Source organism: Scophthalmus maximus, chromosome 15, assembly GCF_022379125.1.
Source record: "Scophthalmus maximus strain ysfricsl-2021 chromosome 15, ASM2237912v1, whole genome shotgun sequence".
NCBI lineage: Eukaryota > Metazoa > Chordata > Actinopteri > Pleuronectiformes > Scophthalmidae > Scophthalmus > Scophthalmus maximus.
Window position 1 is genome coordinate 12,701,182 of NC_061529.1, and position 17,431 is coordinate 12,718,612.

The window sequence follows — 17,431 nt, forward strand, 5'->3', positions numbered from 1 at the left end:
TCACAATGTTTTCCCTTATACATCTCTATTTATTTATAAAATACACAAGCAATAAAACACATTTCCACTAGTTACATTAATATACTCAAAATTGTTAAGAAAACAGAAGCTTTAAAGTTTATACACAACGGTTAATACCTAAAGTTGCTCAAGGTTTTTCTTTCTCATTAATAATTAGCATCTCTGCTCATACAGTCATGTCTCATGTTGGGCTGTTGATAAAAAAAACAACTCAAGACTGAAAAGAACATGCATTGGAACTATTCATTTATTTATTTAACAAAAGGTGTTATATGGAAAACAGCACCGAGCAATTTTGAGTTACATCAAACACACCCAATCCCACCCTCACCACAATTCGAAACCAAACAATATTCTTAATATGCATAAAAGGAAAATAATATTACACAGGAAACTTCAGTCCATTTACAAGTCCAGCTCAGCTATAGGAATATTAAAATCTTGGAGCACCATAGTCATCAGGCATCCGTTCAATGTTATACCTGTATTTAAAAATAGAGAGGGGGAAAAGTGTGTTAATGATGTTGGATCTGACTCTTGGTTAAAGATTCACATTTTGAGCAAAATCAGCATGATATATATTTGTGGCGTACCTGTGGTTTGAGATGTACATGATGGGCACTCCGGGGATCTTCCTTACTCGTCTCTTTAGATCTCTGTCCACTGTCGCCAGGATGTAACACTTGTGCTGTTGGAAGTATTTTTATGAAAGTTACATCTGTCCCTCAGTACCAAAACTGAGTTACATAACATAGATTTACACACTATCATGACATGATGACTACTCTGTCACCAGCTGCCGGTTTCAGTTGTTCTGTTGTTGCTACTAGCAACCACCAATGACACACTGACACTGGGATAACTGACATTATCAAATCCAGGATTTGGTCAAACCTCTGACTGTGAAAATAGAGACAGACACATTTCCTCTTCTCCCCAAAAATCCCCTTGATTAAGCATTGTCTGCTGTGAACACTCTTTATCAAAGCTGTCCTGTGATAGTTGATTTGTTTTATTTGTTTTCTTGCAATCAGTTTAACACCGACAAAACTTACAATGACACCAGCTATTTGAGGCCGATTTATGGCAAGTACGACATTCAACCGCAATTGATGGTTGGGCTTATGTTTCCTCCTTTGAATTTTACTCTTATGGACTCTGTGTTTACTAGATTATTTACTATAGTTTTGTGAATGAATTTTACTTGCCACCGTTCCAGTTCATGTTAACTAAGCCTTTGCTTATGGTAAGTACATGAAATCACTATCACCGTATTTGTTGTGGAACAAGGTTTTCACGGTTTAACAACTGCTTCCAGTAAAAATCTTGTTTTCACTTCTAGACCTATTAATGCAACTACAATTGAGATTAGGAAAATTTCGTTTTCAGTGTGCGTTACACAGTATCCTTCCAACAGAATATATATATATATATATATATATATATATATATATATATATATCAGTATTTCGTTATCTAATATTGTATCTAATATATACTGTACTATCCACTTATTACTTTAGTGCCAGTATAGTTTACTTCTTTTGAGATTTACATATCACTAATACATCTTAAATAACTGTTGGGCTAATGTGTCAGTACGTTTTACTGCAGTTATTTCACACATCAGACACACATGTTATTGTTCATATTGTGGGGTGAATCATTTATATGTATAGCACCAAAAATACATTAAACTATATTACCTGTGTTACCCTTTGGACTAGGCAGTCATCAGCATATGTTCCCTTGTGTGTGCATGGCAGGCGCTCAAACCTTGCATCCTTGGCTATCCTGTAAAAACAAAAACAAGCAGAAGATGTTATGACTGAAATAGGATAGAAATTAAAAAAGCTGATATCCCGGTGCTATTTTAGGTCAAGCATCTCGTACCTGAGTGCGACTCTATACTTCATTCCGAGCTTTTCGATTTCAGCCATCACACAGTCTGTGATATATGGGATACCTGGATGGGATATGGTTAAAGGAAAAAAAAGTTTACTACTGAACTACTATTAATAAACATTTTTTTAAAAGTTGATCACCCTCATTAATAATTCCCACTGGAATAGAGTACTGACATTTTGCATACAGACAATCCATCATGGACTGAACAATGTCCAGTTTGGCCTTGATGGAGAAGTTGATGAAATTGGTGTCAACTAGTACGTGGTACGGAGGACCCAGCTGAGTGTTGTACTGGAAGAACAGGCATGATGGGTACTTCTGCCTGCACAGAGCGGGAAAATAAATCAAGGTAAGGAGCCAAAAACCACAAGACATCATCCAGTTGGAGCTTTTGTGTGGCCAACTTACACTTCTCTCTCCTTGAGCTCCGAGGGATCTTTCTTCTTTTTCTCCTTTGCTTTAGCTCGATCTTTCTCTTTTCTACAAAAACAAACAAGAAGGGACTTCTAAAGCTTGAATACACATTTACCTTCCACGATGAGCCTGTGGTGATGTTGGCTCCACAGAAGCGAACAAAACAAACCCCAACTCACATTCTGTGATCTTTCAGATTGATCATTCGCTTCATCGCAGCGAACTTCTTTGTTTTCTGCTTCCCCTGAGTTACAAAAAACACAGCACATTGGTTAGGACGTAGGTCACAATCTAAAGTTCATACTAAACATTTTAAGCTGGAGAACAAAGTCAAGTCATACAGTGTTTGTCTGTAGAAGCTGGCGCTGTGTGTGCAGTTCACTTACTAGCAGGCTAGGCTAGCTAACTTAGCTCAATAGCTTGCCTGCCAAAATGGCTCCATCGCCTTATTTAAAATACACAAAATATTATACATCATAGACACGAGCTATCAAGACAGTCGCGGGGCAGCTGTCACACAAACACAACTAACTTACCATGCTTCAGTTTTGATGAACAGATCTGATCATTAGCCGAGTACAACTCTCTCCCCTTCCCCTCGTGTGTCGACGCGACTCGCGGTGACGCAATCAAAACGCGACGCAGTTTCTGTTTTTTTTTTCCGGCTGCTACGCTAATGTCCAGCAGACTAAGGTATATTTTTTGTGTTCATATGCACAGGTGAAAGACATTTTAATATATCTACAGCCAAGCGTTGTGTGGTCGTGTTATTGCGAGTGGCGCCCTGTCGACGCGTTGTAATGCGGAACTCGATAACGACGAGCTCTCTGAAATTGCGCAGAGATTGTTGGCTAACTTGGTTAGCATCGTCCGCCACTGTAGCCGCTCGTCCTGCCCGCGATGCTAACAGGAAGCTGGCGTTAGCCTCCAGCTCCACCGAGCGCTCCGGGTGTAAATAGACCCGCGACAATTGCTTTCCGATGATGCTTTTGTATTATTTCATTTTGAAACGTCAGTCGAGCGACTGTCCGGTGTGAACGTACTAGTGGAGTCGAGTTGAAGACTGTGCTGTTCGCCCCTGTGGTCGCTCACGACAGTGGCAGTGGAGGACATTTGACAAGGTTTGGACACATGAGCTAACACTGCCGACAGAGAGCGCGTCCTCAGCAGCAGCACCATCGTCTGGACCTGTTCCAGGGGATTTATGCGTGTACTTCAACTCTAGTCGACCGAGTTTCCCTGACTGTGACAGCTAGCAGGCAGAGCCCGGTCAGAGTTGTATTGCCACGCTTAAGCCAAGTTGTTCATGCATATTTCAGTGATGCGGATTACATGTGATGTTATTCTTCCATCAGCCTCTGCTCTTCTCCGGGGCGACACTTAAATATTCATGCTTCCTTGGCAGAGACGTTTACAGTTGAAGCTGGCAGGCTTAACCATTCCCCATCTGTTTGACCAGCGTTCCTCATTAGAATCCATCACCTGGGAGCCTGAGCTGTTCCATCTTCGGTATTTATTTTAGTTTAATTGTTTTTTTTGGGTTTGGGCAGCTTTGAGGCATGAGCAGTTTTTTGTTCTTCTATTGTAGGACACTTGACTAGCTTCCTGGTGCATGTCACGTTTCCTTTGAGCACGGAGAGGTCTGCGTGAAGGCTGAAAGATGGTCTGATGGACCGCCGCTTCTTCCTGACCTTCCTCGTCTGCTCAGTGTCGTGGATCTTCTTCTGGGAAGTGCGCTGGAAGAAAGGAAAGGAGAGTCAGATTGAGGAATGGCTCCAAGGACATAGGCTCTCTCAGTACGGCCACTTATTTGACGGTCAGTGGCTGTTGTTTCATATCGGTACAGCACAAGTGTTCGGTCGATGGTTCAAGTGAGAAGATGTAGCTTCTGTAATTTGCGCATGGAAACTTCTGCAAGACAGATACTTTTTGCTGAAAATTACATTTTGTGTTGAGAATATTTTCTCTAACCACGGACTTATCCAGTAACTCTCTTAGTTTCTGCAGAAATACTGGGGATAAGTGTCGTGTTTAACTTAATTTGAGCTACGTTCAATGCAACAAGATTGAATTGCTTATTGATTTGAACCTGGTCATTTTTTGGTTTTGAAACACAAAATATTCAGGCTTATGAGATGCAAGTGGCATGTACAGACAATCAGCACTGACTTAAATACTCATTGTAATAGACTTTAATGATAATGCCTTGATGATGATTTGCTGGCGGGTATGTGCGCGTGGATTTTTATGTGCTGTCCATGTGTCATCCAGATGTACAGACACTGGAGGAGCTGAGTCTGAGTGTACTGAGTCGCCTGGAAGAGGTGGTGAGGGAACAGCAGCGCTGGAGGGAAATTGCAGAGGCCCACATCCAGCTGCTCCGAGACTTTGCCTTCCAGGAGTGGCTTTACTCCCAGAACCTGGAGCACTATTACCATACGTAAGCAATGAAAGGTCTTAACTTCAGCATTTGCACCAATCTGGCACATACGTGAGCAACCTTCCATTTTCAGATACAATTACTTGTTGGCATGAATGTATTTTTCCTGGCATAGTTTTTTTTTAATGTTTTTTATTCAAAATGTTGAATTGGTTAGGTGGTTATGGTCACAGTTAACAAAGGCTCTGTTTATGTATGTATGTCCACTTGAGGGCAGTCTCACCGTGTTTGCTGACAGGGTTTCAGATGTCACTGCAGTAAAAAACTATTCTTTAGAGGCTGTTATTTTGAGACCCCACAGCAGTGTGTGTGTGTGTGTGTGTGTGTGTGTGTGTGTGTGTGTGTGTGTGTGTGTGTGTGTGTGTGTGTGTGTGTGTGTGTGTGTGTGTGTGTGTGTGTGTGTGTGTGTGTGTGTGTGTGTGTGTGTGTGTGTGTGTGTGTGTGTGTGTGTGTTGGATGGATCCCCATTGATGAAGTAGGAACCGACTAGGATCACCAGTTATTGGTTTATATTATATATATATATATATATATAGTGCCCGTTTGTCCTGCCTACATTTAAGAACAAGGCCATTGTAATGATTCCAAAGGTCAGTTGTGTTTCTAAAACACAAAGTAGGTTTCTAGGGAAGATAATGTGAGATACATCACATTTCTGAAGGTCACGACTGTAATGCTGTCGCTGCCGACGTTGCTGATTTTGATTCACTGTATTTCAAAGGGTAGATAATCGGACACATCACACTTTGTGAACTGTGTAATGCTTGTAAAATCAATATTTAGCTTGGCACAAGATAAAGAAAGCAATGTCAGATCCTTTCACGGGGTTAAGATCCTCTGCTGAATGTTTTTGTCTCAACTATTTCAGTAAGGCAAAGTATTTTTGCAACATGCCAAAACATCTCACATGGTTTTTTTCATGCTGAGTTTTAACCAGAGATAAAGCTTTTTGTGTGTGGGGCATGCACTAGAGTCTGTAGTCTTGCTCATTAGACTTTGAATAATATTTAGCAGTGCTACCAAGGCTGCATTTGCTTTATTTTGCTACCGAAAGGCGTGTTATCATTCCTGTCAATCATCTACTTCACATGGTTTCACTTTTGTTTTCCACTGTAGACTGAAGACCTTAGGTTGTATGAATTTGGACGATCTGTCTCAGTTTGACAGTCAACTGCAGCTGTCTCTAGCTGCTTGGGGCTACTATTACGAAGACTACATAAAGTTGTCCACGGGCATCAGGATCCTCAAGACCTCCAGGGGCCGTCGAGACCAGGACTACGAGATCCGGCTGGTGCACAGCCTTGCTGTGAGGCGTCTGAATGAGAAGTGGTCAATCGGTGAGACTCTTATCATTTTCTGCCTCACAATGGTTTTAGTTTGGAGCTGCAGCTCAGGTATTTAATAGATCATATAAGACAAAAACACAAGATGGACTGTTACTGTTTTGTTAAATGTTACTATAAGAGTCACAGATCATTTGATTGCTCAAAAGTGGGTTTGTTTTTGTATTTTTCTGTCCTTTTCTCGATTCTAAACACACAGAATTAACTCATATTGAGGATAGATATAAGTAATAAAATAAATAAACGTTGTTAGATTATATGCTTCCTAATGCACAACTGGTGTTCTTGCCCAGGTTGCGGTATTTAACTTTCCAAACTGGCCACACACATTACACCCTTTTTAGCATTTATTGCTGCCGGGGTTGTAAACTCGAATAACAACATCTTAAAAGAAACTATAACCATGACAAATAACACAGCAAGTCCAGAGTAGGAAGTGGGCATTGTCTGCATTTTACATTAGTTTTTTTGGTTACTTTTGAATTATTAATTGGTACATTATCTTCTTGTCTTTTCAGCGGGAGCTCTGATATTTGGCTGTACTGTGGCACTGTGCTTCTTGATAAGGGACCTCATGTTTTACGTGATTGGTGAGTCCATTGTTAGCTTTACTGGAATTGCTCCTCCTTCGAGCACATACTTTGTCCGTGACATGGTGCAACTACAAATGGCTGTGTAGTAGTTTATAGCCTGAGGATTCGCTGTAAAATGTTGGTCCCATCCACCTTTTCCAATATTTTTCAACTAACCAGTAAATCCACTAACTTCCAGCACACTGTCCCTTGCACTTGTTCCCTTCTCGCTGCAGGTGGAATTACTGTTTCCATCATAGCGTTTGTCTTCACTATCAAGTTCCTCTGTGAGCTTGCAGCGAGGGTCGTCAGCTTCCTGCAGAATGAGGATCCAGGGCGACGCGGTGACCGCAGTATCTACGACTACGTCCGGGGCAACTACCTGGACCCACGTTCCTGCAAGGTGTCATGGGACTGGAAGGAGCCGCAGGAAGTGGGACAGACTATGAGCTTCAGAGTACAGGTGATGGATGATTCCCTAATGTGTCCAAGCAAAAGATGTTCTCTGCTTCTTGTTTCTCGTGTCACTGAATTTCTTACAAGTGGCTTGTGCATGCAGCTGTGTCAAGGATATTTGGTCAGTAAAATTATGTTCAGAAATGTAAAAACTGACTCTATGATGTGCTTTGTATGTCTGTCCGCTCAGCTGTTCTATAAGAATGGCCAGCCTTTCCCAGCGCATCGACCTGTGGGACTGAGGGTCAACATCAGCCATATTGAATTGGCTCTGGACATCCCTGTTACACAGGAGGTTCTGCAAGAACCAGAGTCCAATGTGGTCAAAGTGACCTTCACAGTGCGCAAGGCTGGACGCTATGAGGTCGCGGTCAAGTTGGGCGGCCTCAATGTGGCCTACAGCCCTTATTACAAGATATTCCAGTCAGGTATGACTTTTGCACTAGAGCCAACCTTTATTTTGCCCTTTAATCGTATACAACTTTCTATTACTGATTGAGTACTTTTTTGTTCACTTCAGGTACAGTTGTCCCATCCAAAACAAAGATAGCCTACCATTTCTCCACCCTGGTCCTGGTGAACGGCCAGCAGCACACCTTGCAGATTGAGCCCAGGGACGAGTATGGAAACCCCACCAGTAACTCCACATCGCTCACGGATGAAGCCAACTACAGCGTGCATGTACACCCTGTAAGGGAACCAACCCATTTTCTGTTATCCATTATACTGTATTTTCAAGAATTATTTCTTGATTATAACGATAAAAAAAATGAAAGCCAGTCTTTCTTTTCAAACTTCTGTTCCTAATTGCACAGTCGCTGGCCTCACAGCAGAACAGGTTCTTACCGGTAATTCCCCAAAATTGTTCCCTCTCTTCCAGCTGGGCACAGTGGATGACGACAGTCTGGAGGGGTGCTACAGTAAATCCGTTTCACTCAACAAGCAGCAGTGCCAGGTTCTGCTGAGACTGACCCTGAGGAAGACGGGGTGTTTCCGGGCCCGCATCTCCTACAAGGACCAGCCGCTCAGCAATGGGGAATTTGACATTATTGTTCTCAGTGGTGAGCAGAAGAAAAATACACTCCTAGAGCAGAAATTAACCAAGAATGTATTCCTAATGACGTTTTAAATGCATTTAATAGATATTTTGATAGAGATAGATTATTTTTTATAGTTGGCCTCTGTTTCAGAGCCTAATACATATAATGTCATTACATATTGCAGAGAATGAGAAGGCCTGTGTGGAGAAGAATGTGTCCACTCCAGGCATCAGTATCTACTTTGAGGCATACCTTTACAGCAGTGGGAACTACAGCAGTTCGTCGTGGCAGTTACCAGCTTCCTCTTTGCTGGCCCCCCAGCGGAGGCCCTCTATGGGCGAAGAGGAGGATGAGCATGACTCTCCTGTGGAGGGACAACCCGAAAAAGTCAAGAAACCAAAAAAGGTCTACTGTTACATATCACCAAAGGTAGGTTTGATTTTTTACTTCTTTAGGTTTTGGGGTTTTTGGAAATATTAGAAAATGAAAGAGATGTGTTTTTGCGATCATTTGAGATGAAGTTGACCTTTATGTCAAACAGCAACTATCCGTGAAGGAGTTCTACCTGAAAATAATTCCGTGGCGCCTTTTCACCTTTCGAGTATGTCCAGGAACAAAGGTAAGCAGAAGAGATGTCAGCAAACCTTGTAGAACCAGCCTCTCATATTTGTTTTGACAAACTCACCATATTCAGTTAGATCGAATTAATTTATTACAAATATTTTATATAGTGCCAAATCTCAAGGCATTTTACATGAGAGAGAGAGAGAGAAGAGAGAGAGAGAAGAGAGAGAGAGAGAAGAGAGAGAGAAGAGAGAGAGAGAGAGAAGAGAGAGAGAGAGAGAGAGAGAGAGAGAGAGAGAGAGAGAGATCTTTTTGGATAGAAAGGAACTATGAGCTCGTTAAGATGTGATGGAATTCAATTCTGAATTTCTTGAGGATGCTAACACAGAAGAAATATCATCTCTTTTTCTAGTTCCTGTCAGAACTTGTGCTGCAGCATTTTGGATTAACTGGAGGCTTTTCATGTTCATTTTCTTCACCTCTCTTTTCAGTTTACCTATTATGGTCCTGATCCCATTCACAAGTACCTAACTCTAGTGGTGGACGACGGGATACAGCCGCCTGTGGAGCTTGGCTGCAAAGACAGGAACATCATGGCCGCCACCTTCATCCGCTTCCTGCACAAGAACATTGGTTTGTTTTCAGTCTGGTGTGACTAACTTTGCCTCTGCCATCACTTGATACACACGGTCCGCCGTGCGCACACAGCAGTAATTCGATGCCGTCATCCACAGGTGGCTCAGAAACGTTCCAAGACAAGGTGAACTTCTTCCAACGCGAACTCAGACACATCCACTCCAAGAAACCTCGCACCAAAACCTGCCTAAAGATCACTCGGCACTCCATCCTAGATTCAGTGAGTAGTGCTTTCTTGTATTTTGAAGCTGTTTCATACTATATTTTGAAAATAGGCCCCCAGTGAGAACTTGACTCTCATTTATCCTCTCGCCTGCTGCTCAGTCCCTGAAGGCGACAAGGAACTTCTCAGTGTCCGACTGGGGCAAGAACTTTGAGGTCGTGTTCCAGGACGAGGAAGGTAAACAAAACCTCTGAGTACAATGCAGCGAGCTTCAGCTTGTGTTCAGTGTATTAGCTCTAATCCAGTATTGAGAATTGGATAGCAGCGACTTAAAACAATAAATTAAAAGTTTCTGACACAGTCATTCGTTAATGTGCTGCTAAAAGGCTTGACATGTGTCCTCAGCTCTGGACTGGGGAGGCCCTCGCAGGGAGTGGTTTGAGCTGATTTGCAAAACCCTCTTCGACACCTCCAACCAGCTGTTCACCCGCTTCAGTGACAACAACCAGGGCCTTGTAAGATGGCCCTTTTAACAACCTCCACCTTTTAAAACGAATCACAGATGTTCTGTCTTCTCTTAAACCACATGCAGAACATGCAAAATAAGGAAATGAACATTTATCTCGCAGGTGCACCCAAACGCCGACAAGCCGCCCCACCTGCGTCTCAAGATGTATGAGTTTGCGGGCCGCGTTGTCGGGAAGTGCCTGTACGAGTCTGCCCTGGGTGGAGCCTACAAGCAGCTGGTCCGAGCTCGCTTCACGCGTTCCTTCTTGGCGCAGATCATCGGCCTTAGGATGAACTACAAGGTATGGAACATAATACGCTTCCAAAGAAAAGACTTGTTCCTCAGAAGTTGGGAGATCTTATTTCATTGTTTACCCTCTGCTCTGTCTCATCACTTAAACATTCCTCGCGAAGCCAGGAAACCTGATTTTGTTTCTTGGTATTATTTATTTAATGGAGAACCAGCCAGTGTGTTTTACCGTTTACTTCTACTACTTACGTCTACTTCCTAATATTTCAAAGCTGAGAACTACAGTCAAACCCAACCCCCTTTTTTTTACTTCCACCAAGCAGATGAAATGTCATGTTTGTTTAAAAAAAACGTCATTTTGCTGTGTTTTTTCATTTTATTTCCCACACGCAGTACTTTGAGGCCGACGACCAGGAGTTCTACAAAACTAAAGTCTGCTTCATCCTAAACAATGACGTGAGTGAAATGGACTTGGTGTTTGCCGAGGAGAAGTACAGCAAGTCGGGACAGCTGGAGAAGGTGAGGCAACGCTTTTTGGAAAGGAACCGCCCCCTTTAGGCCTGATGTCATTTCACAGCAGATAGGAGCAATAAACCAAGCAAAAGGAACCGTATTGCTTGTTTGGCAAGCTTCTTGTTTTTCTTAAAGAGGGGGAGTGGTGAGTTTACATTAAAGGTTTCAAACCTTTTTTAAACTTTGTTGCTAAGTTATCTGATTCCACACAACAACTGGTTGTGTAACGGCCCATGCAGAAACAGAGCTCAAACTCCTCCTTTTAATTAGATGCATATGTTGGTTGTTGTTGTTGTTGTTGTTTTTTTGTCTTCTACATCGATTCAAGGTCGAGTGTGTAGGGTGTATGTGGATCTACTGGCAGAAATTGAATGTAATATTCATAATTCTGTTTTCATTGGTGTCTAATCACCTAAAACTTAGAATAATTCTGTTTTCTTTAACTAAGAATGAGCCCTTTGTATTTACATTGGGAGCAGGACCTTTCTTCAACAGAGGGCACCACGTCTTACCGCCGTGTTTCCACAGTAGCTCGCAACGGAGCAAACAAAACACTGGCTCTACGGAGGGTTTTTAACGTTACCTCAGGGGAACTGTTGGTTCTCAGACGCACTTGGGAGGGGTGAGGAAAGAGGTATATACAGTTGGGTGTACAGTTAGATGCCACTAAATCCTACACACTGGTCCATTTGACATTTATAATAAGGCTGTGACAGCCAAACATACATGTACAAGAAAGTCTCTCAACTCTCACATATTCTAATACAGTCTCAGCAATCATGCCTTGACTTATCTTTTTGATATAGAATTTCAATCTGTTTTGTTGTTTTATTGTTTCATATTTATTTCTGTATATCTTGCCACATGTTCTCTTGCAGGTGGTGGAGCTGATATCAGGGGGAGCTCAGATCGCTGTTACCAACGACAATAAGATGCATTATCTTAACCTGCTGGCCCAGTACAGACTGGCCAGTCAGGTGAGAGAGGAGGTGGAACATTTCCTGAAAGGTGAGGGACATAGCTAAGCTGCATTCTGCCATATTTTTTTTTTTGCCAATTCCTCTAATTCGTGGTCCTCCGGTACTGTACGCGTAATTACTGTAATTTCCTCATTAATTGCAGGTTTGAACGAACTGGTTCCAGAAAACCTGCTAGCCATATTTGATGAGAATGAGTTGGAGGTATGTTAAGTGATGTTTATAACCAAATCATCTTAATCTTCTACAACACCACAGGATAAAAACATTTTTTTTCCCCTTTTGGACCTGTTCAGCTTTTGATGTGTGGCACCGGCGATATAAACGTGCAGGACTTCAAGGCCCATGCTGTGATTGTCGGGGGGTCGTGGCACTTCAGAGAGAAAGTACGTCATAGAAAAACTCTCCGTCCTCCCTTTGTCGTTGCATCAGACCACTGGTGAACATGTCTGAGCGTTGTTGTTTCCTCCTGCTGCAGGTGATGAAGTGGTTCTGGGCCGTGGTGTCCAGCTTCACGCAGGAGGAATTGGCTCGTCTCCTGCAGTTCACCACCGGCTCTTCTCAGCTCCCCCCTGGAGGATTCAACACCCTTTGCCCCTCCTTCCAGATCATCGCCGCCCCCACACACAGCACCTTGCCCACTGCACACACCTGGTGAGTAGGAAAGCATGGCAGATGTACTCAAAGAGTAAAGCTGGTGTTGTTGGTTGAATTACATTACATTACATTAATTTAGCTGAAGCTTTTGTCCAAAGCGACTTACAATAAGTGCATTCAACCTTGAAGATATATGCATAAACCCCTTCAATTACCATTGTGTATTGACTTCTCCGCTTTGACTGTGAAACTCTTGTCTGTTTCAATCCCACTGACTGAAGTACATAAAAAAAAGGATACTGTAGACCAAGTGTGCCTTTATCCATGGGCCACTGCTCATTTGCAACAGTTGTTCCATTTTACATTAGCATTCACTAGACACACACACACCATAACAGGCATTCACACTGTAAGACAAAGACCCCCATCGTTCATTTTAGAGCTGGCCTAAGCCACCAGCAACACAAACCCTCCCATTACCAAGTAAGCAAACCCACATAGTAAGTCACACACACCAATATTATGTTCCGTTAGCCTCCTCTGACCCGAAGAGTCTTTCATCTCTCTTTGCCTCTCCTGCCACTAAGACTTATTATGGATGGAAAAGAGCCGAAGCCCTGAGCAATCCCTTCAGGATCACGATCTTCAATGTCAAGTCAGTTCACTGAAACGTTACTCAACGTTTACTGACAACAACCAAACTCTTTTTCGCCGGTAAATGCTCGACTGTAATCACGGCGGTCATGTCAGATCACGCGATTAATATGCCTATTTGGAAACTGGGGCCCCATACGGGCATGTTTTGAAAGGGCACGGCACGAGTTTCCTTCCTAACTGTATTTGTTTGTAGCAAACATTTCTTAACAGGAGAAACTAGTGCTGTTGTCTTGGGACAAATTTTTGGTCTATGATTTGTTAGCAGTAAGAAAAATGGAGAATAACAACATTCAATCAAGTAGCATAATGTATAAATATCATCAGAGTTTAGACGTCAGCCGTCTCTTTGTGGTCTCTGTCTAGTTTTAACCAGCTGTGCCTCCCGACCTACGATTCCTACGAGGAACTGCACAAGATGCTGAAGCTTGCCATCAGTGAGGGCAGCGAAGGCTTCGGCATGCTCTGACATCTCCACCACCACCCGGCACTGTGGTTCCACTCGTGCAGGAGGACGCCAGCGCTGCCCTCCGCCAGCGCTGCCCTCCGCCAGTGCACCAGTTCTCTGCATTCATCTGCATTTAACAGTTGGGGCTTCTTGACAAAGAATCACCCAGACTCCCTACGAATACTCTCTCTCAGGACGAGAGGGCGTTGCAGGAAGTCGCAGGGAGCTGGAATCAGGACTCAGGTCGCGTGAACTCCAGTGCGACTGTGTAAAACGAAAAATATCTTGTTTTTGTAAAAGGAAAAAGAAGAAAAAGGAATGGATACGTTGGACTGCTGTAAACGGTGAGGTTTGGGTTGAGTTTTATTTCTGAAAGCTAAAAGTTTTATATGTTTGACAAGCAGATTATGCTAGAGCAAAGGCCTTGAGTATTACTGTATAAACGCTTCTTTTGCAACGTGCAAACTGAGGAACACTTAAGTGCAGCAGCACCCTACATGGGATGTGGGCGACGCGTGAATCCACAGCACTTTGGCCTTAATCGATCAGGGACTGATGTTTGTATGTAAATATCTAATATCACTCTTTTATGTCAATACTTGTACATACTAGTATGCATTCACACCTTTTTTCATCTCATTACCGTTTCATTTGACCTTTGAGGAGAGGGGATTTGCTTTATCGTTGGTTGAGAGTTTATATAATGTCTATAAGTTGTTCTTTTGTTTCTTCTGTTCGAGATGAATGAGTTTTAAAAAGGAGCCAAGTAATTACTATTGTTTATACATGTTTTTAACTTATTGTGTCTTGGAAAGAGACATTTATGTTGACCCATACTGTTGGAACTTATGTTTGTAAGTGTTTTTGTTATGTTTCATAACCTGCCTTATTCATGCCCTTTGCCTCTGATTGTATCCAGGGTGGTGCATAGGTGACGAACATAGTCAACAATGATATGTATTAATTATTATGACATTTCTGCTTTACAGTTCTGCCCCCCTCCCCCCACAGGGTTCACTGTGGATGTGAGTGTTGGTTTGCTGTTGGGGGAGAGCCCGTGTATAACAACTGTTTTTGTTATATACGCTGTTTGCACACAGCCTCTTGTGGGTTTACCTCAGAATCTCTGAAGCCACATATGCATCCCCCGACACAGGTGTTAATGTGTTCATGCACATGTTTCCTTCCAACCCCAGACTGTACAACCTTCAGCCATTTTGACACAGACCTTCAGCATTATACCATTTGTTTTTCCATCATGATTTTTATTTGTAATGCTATTAGCATTGTCTTTATCCTGAGCCAACACAATTGCTTTCTTGTTTGTTTGTTTGTTTTGTAATTTCTGTTCGGGATTGCGTCACTGTTCCAGAGTTTACATGTACATTAGCCATTTTATAATAGTGTGTGCTGCCAGTCAGAACGTTTTGTAGTAGAGATCTGTGTTTAGACTCGGACGCAAAAAAAAGAAAGCGCAAAATGATTCATTCCTCCATATGGCGTTTTTTTGGTTGGAAGAAGTTCCCCACAGAGCACAAATCTGAATTCAGCTCCACTCCTCACATTGCACTCACAGTTGGCAGTAAAAGTTTAACTCTTCCACCAAGAGGTTAAACTTTTTGAAAAGGAGAAAACGTCACATTTTGACCGCAGGTGTCCGTTAGCACAGGCTGGGATTATTTGCATTGACTCGGTGCAGTGGGATGTTGGTGAGCGTTGGCTTGTGCTGTACCTGGTCTTTTCACAGTGTTCAGAGGTTTTGTCAGAGGGTCTGTGGATTTTGTGTGTTTGGGTTGTGCAATGTTGACCTGATGTGCTGAGGAGGGCAGAAAAAAATGCTTCTGGAAAAGGTTTAGTTAAGGGTTCGTTTTCAGCACCAGTGTCTGATATCAAACTTATCTGTAGTGAACGTAGTTTAAGCTTTACATGTGTTAGATGAAGTTCCCTTAGATGACACGACCATTGTAAACAAATTTGAAGGAGGCCTGTCCCGTAGTTTTATGTTCTTGTGTACTGTTTTGATTTCCATGAGCATCTACTACTCTGTTTAAAGCTTGGAAGGATTCTGGGTTAGTTCGCCACGAGTGTGACTTTTAGCAATGTAGATATTGTGAAATATTTGCCTATGACTTTGAAGCTGGGGTACTTTTTTTTCCTTTTCTTTTCTTTTTTTCTTTCTTTTTTAATAGCAAGCATCTGCTGATGAATGTTTGAGATTCTCTGCACTGCAGACGGTCCGTTTGTTTATGGGAATAAAAAATGATGGACTGGATTCTTATCACCTCACCTCACTCTTTGTGCATCGCATTTGGATTGTGTTCGGCACTTTTGGATCACACATGAGAACAAATCCTGCTGAAGCTGGAAAAGAGGCTGTAAAAGTACTACTATCTTTAGTTCTACTATCTTTTTAAATACAAATAGACACAAATCTTTGTTGTCAAAGGCAGGCCAACACAAAAATATTTATGTTGTGACAAAAAGTTTAGCAACACTAGAATTTAGAAGCTGTCGTCCAGCAGAGTTCATGTTTTGAACACAAGGGGGCAGTGGCTCCACACGTGACATGAGTAGAGGGTAACCTGCCTCTCCTGCTGTCAGCCCCTGGGGGCAGGAGGACAGCAGGGCTAAACGATGAGGGGCTTTTCCTCCTCTTCAGCCGACCCTTCACACTTAAAGTCCTCAACACGGGTTGAATCCCCTCCCGTTACAGACATGTCTCACCCCTGCCGCCTCCCCCCACACACTATACAGTACAACATACCTCATGAGACACATGAAAATAAACAAGGTCCATTAAAACCTGCTGGTTTCACGTCAGCTGGAGGCTTAATGAAATCAATCATTTGAGAGCTTCGCTGTGTGTGTGTGTGTGTGTGTGTGTGTGTGTGTGTGTGTGTGTGTGTGTGTGTGTGTGTGTGTGTGTGTGTGTGTGTGTGTGTGTGTGTGTGTGTGTGTGTGTGTGTGTGTGTGTGTGTGTGTGTGTGTGTGTGTGTGTGTGTGTGTGTGTGTGTGTGTGTGTGTGTGGAATGCGATGAAACCTAACTGCTGAAAGTGAAAGGGTGAAACCCGGCTCGCTTCTCTTTTCCCCATTTCGAGATGGTGGCAGAACCGACAGCCGCATCAGTTTAAGATGTGATGACTTGTGTGATAATGAACTCTGCGTGTAAGAATTGATTTTTAATTGCTTTGCTCCGAGGCTGTGGACATGCAGGGCCCTCCACACTACACCCACATGTTCCTGGCGTGTCTCCCCACGCTGAGGTCTGAACACTATCAGGAGTGGGCAGAAAGGCATCTTGAAGTACTTGGAGTCGGGAGTCCAGTTCTTCGGTCTTGGCATGCACCTGTGGATTTGCATAATGGTCTCTCTCGAATTTCCCCCAGGAATGCTCGCTAAAGAGGGACCACAAATCAGAAAGTCATCCTCTGGCACTCACCGGGAATAATGTACCATGTTGGAACAGTCCTCCTTCCCCCAGAGAACCTGTGGGAGATCTCTCAGCAACAACACTGTGCATTTTTTGGTAAATTCATCTGATGATACTAATTCCCTGGGAAAACATGTTTCTCTGACAAATTTTCCATGTACTCTTCCATAAACATCTCCAGACCTGACTGCAGCTCGGTTTTGGGGTTTGGGGGTTGCCAAGTTCCTGGGGGAGTCAATTTATGGGTGGTTCTCCTCGGACCAAGGAATTTACATGATCGAAAATGCAGTGCCTCATTTCCTCATCGCTGAGTCAGACACCCTGCCTCTGAGGAGATGTCCATCAGTTTCTCTTGTGATCAACCCTAATTGTCCACAGACCTAGTGATCTTCACAGGACAGAGAGCACAAATGTGGCACGCTGGAAGTATCTTTAGTACATGACCGCTCTCTCCCTCCTTCCTGCTAGACAGCCTTTGGGGTTGTCTGCTTCCCATT

At 42.9% G+C, this 17,431-nt stretch overlaps 2 protein-coding genes across 6 annotated transcripts; one reads left to right on the forward strand and one right to left on the reverse strand.

Moving 5' to 3' along the window:
* Positions 1-250: 250 nt before the first annotated feature.
* On the reverse strand, positions 251-3,018 carry fcf1 (FCF1 rRNA-processing protein). Its single transcript, XM_035610129.2, has 8 exons — positions 2,880-3,018; positions 2,523-2,587; positions 2,338-2,409; positions 2,103-2,251; positions 1,915-1,987; positions 1,728-1,815; positions 615-709; positions 251-503 (listed from the first exon to the last, which is right to left on the reverse strand). The coding sequence occupies exons 1-8, from the start codon at positions 2,880-2,882 to the stop codon at positions 455-457; spliced, it is 594 nt and encodes a 197-aa protein (XP_035466022.1). The 5' UTR covers positions 2,883-3,018; the 3' UTR covers positions 251-454.
* arel1 (apoptosis resistant E3 ubiquitin protein ligase 1) lies at positions 2,974-15,775 on the forward strand. Of its 5 annotated transcripts, XM_035610124.2 has the most exons (23): positions 3,019-3,036; positions 3,761-3,852; positions 3,932-4,159; positions 4,615-4,783; positions 5,900-6,120; positions 6,645-6,716; positions 6,935-7,161; positions 7,345-7,582; positions 7,675-7,844; positions 8,035-8,215; positions 8,379-8,623; positions 8,736-8,813; positions 9,250-9,391; positions 9,493-9,614; positions 9,719-9,794; positions 9,963-10,072; positions 10,187-10,366; positions 10,708-10,833; positions 11,706-11,835; positions 11,950-12,008; positions 12,101-12,190; positions 12,283-12,458; positions 13,422-15,775. In XM_035610124.2, the coding sequence occupies exons 3-23, from the start codon at positions 4,012-4,014 to the stop codon at positions 13,522-13,524; spliced, it is 3,063 nt and encodes a 1,020-aa protein (XP_035466017.1). In that variant the 5' UTR covers positions 3,019-3,036; positions 3,761-3,852; positions 3,932-4,011; the 3' UTR covers positions 13,525-15,775. The 5 variants fall into 5 exon arrangements, with proteins under 5 accessions (XP_035466018.1, XP_035466020.1, XP_035466017.1 ...); XM_035610125.2 differs by lacking the exon at positions 3,761-3,852 and having other exon boundaries at positions 2,974-3,036; XM_035610126.2 differs by lacking the exons at positions 3,019-3,036; positions 3,761-3,852 and adding an exon at positions 3,046-3,063.
* The last annotated feature ends 1,656 nt before the right edge of the window (positions 15,776-17,431 follow it).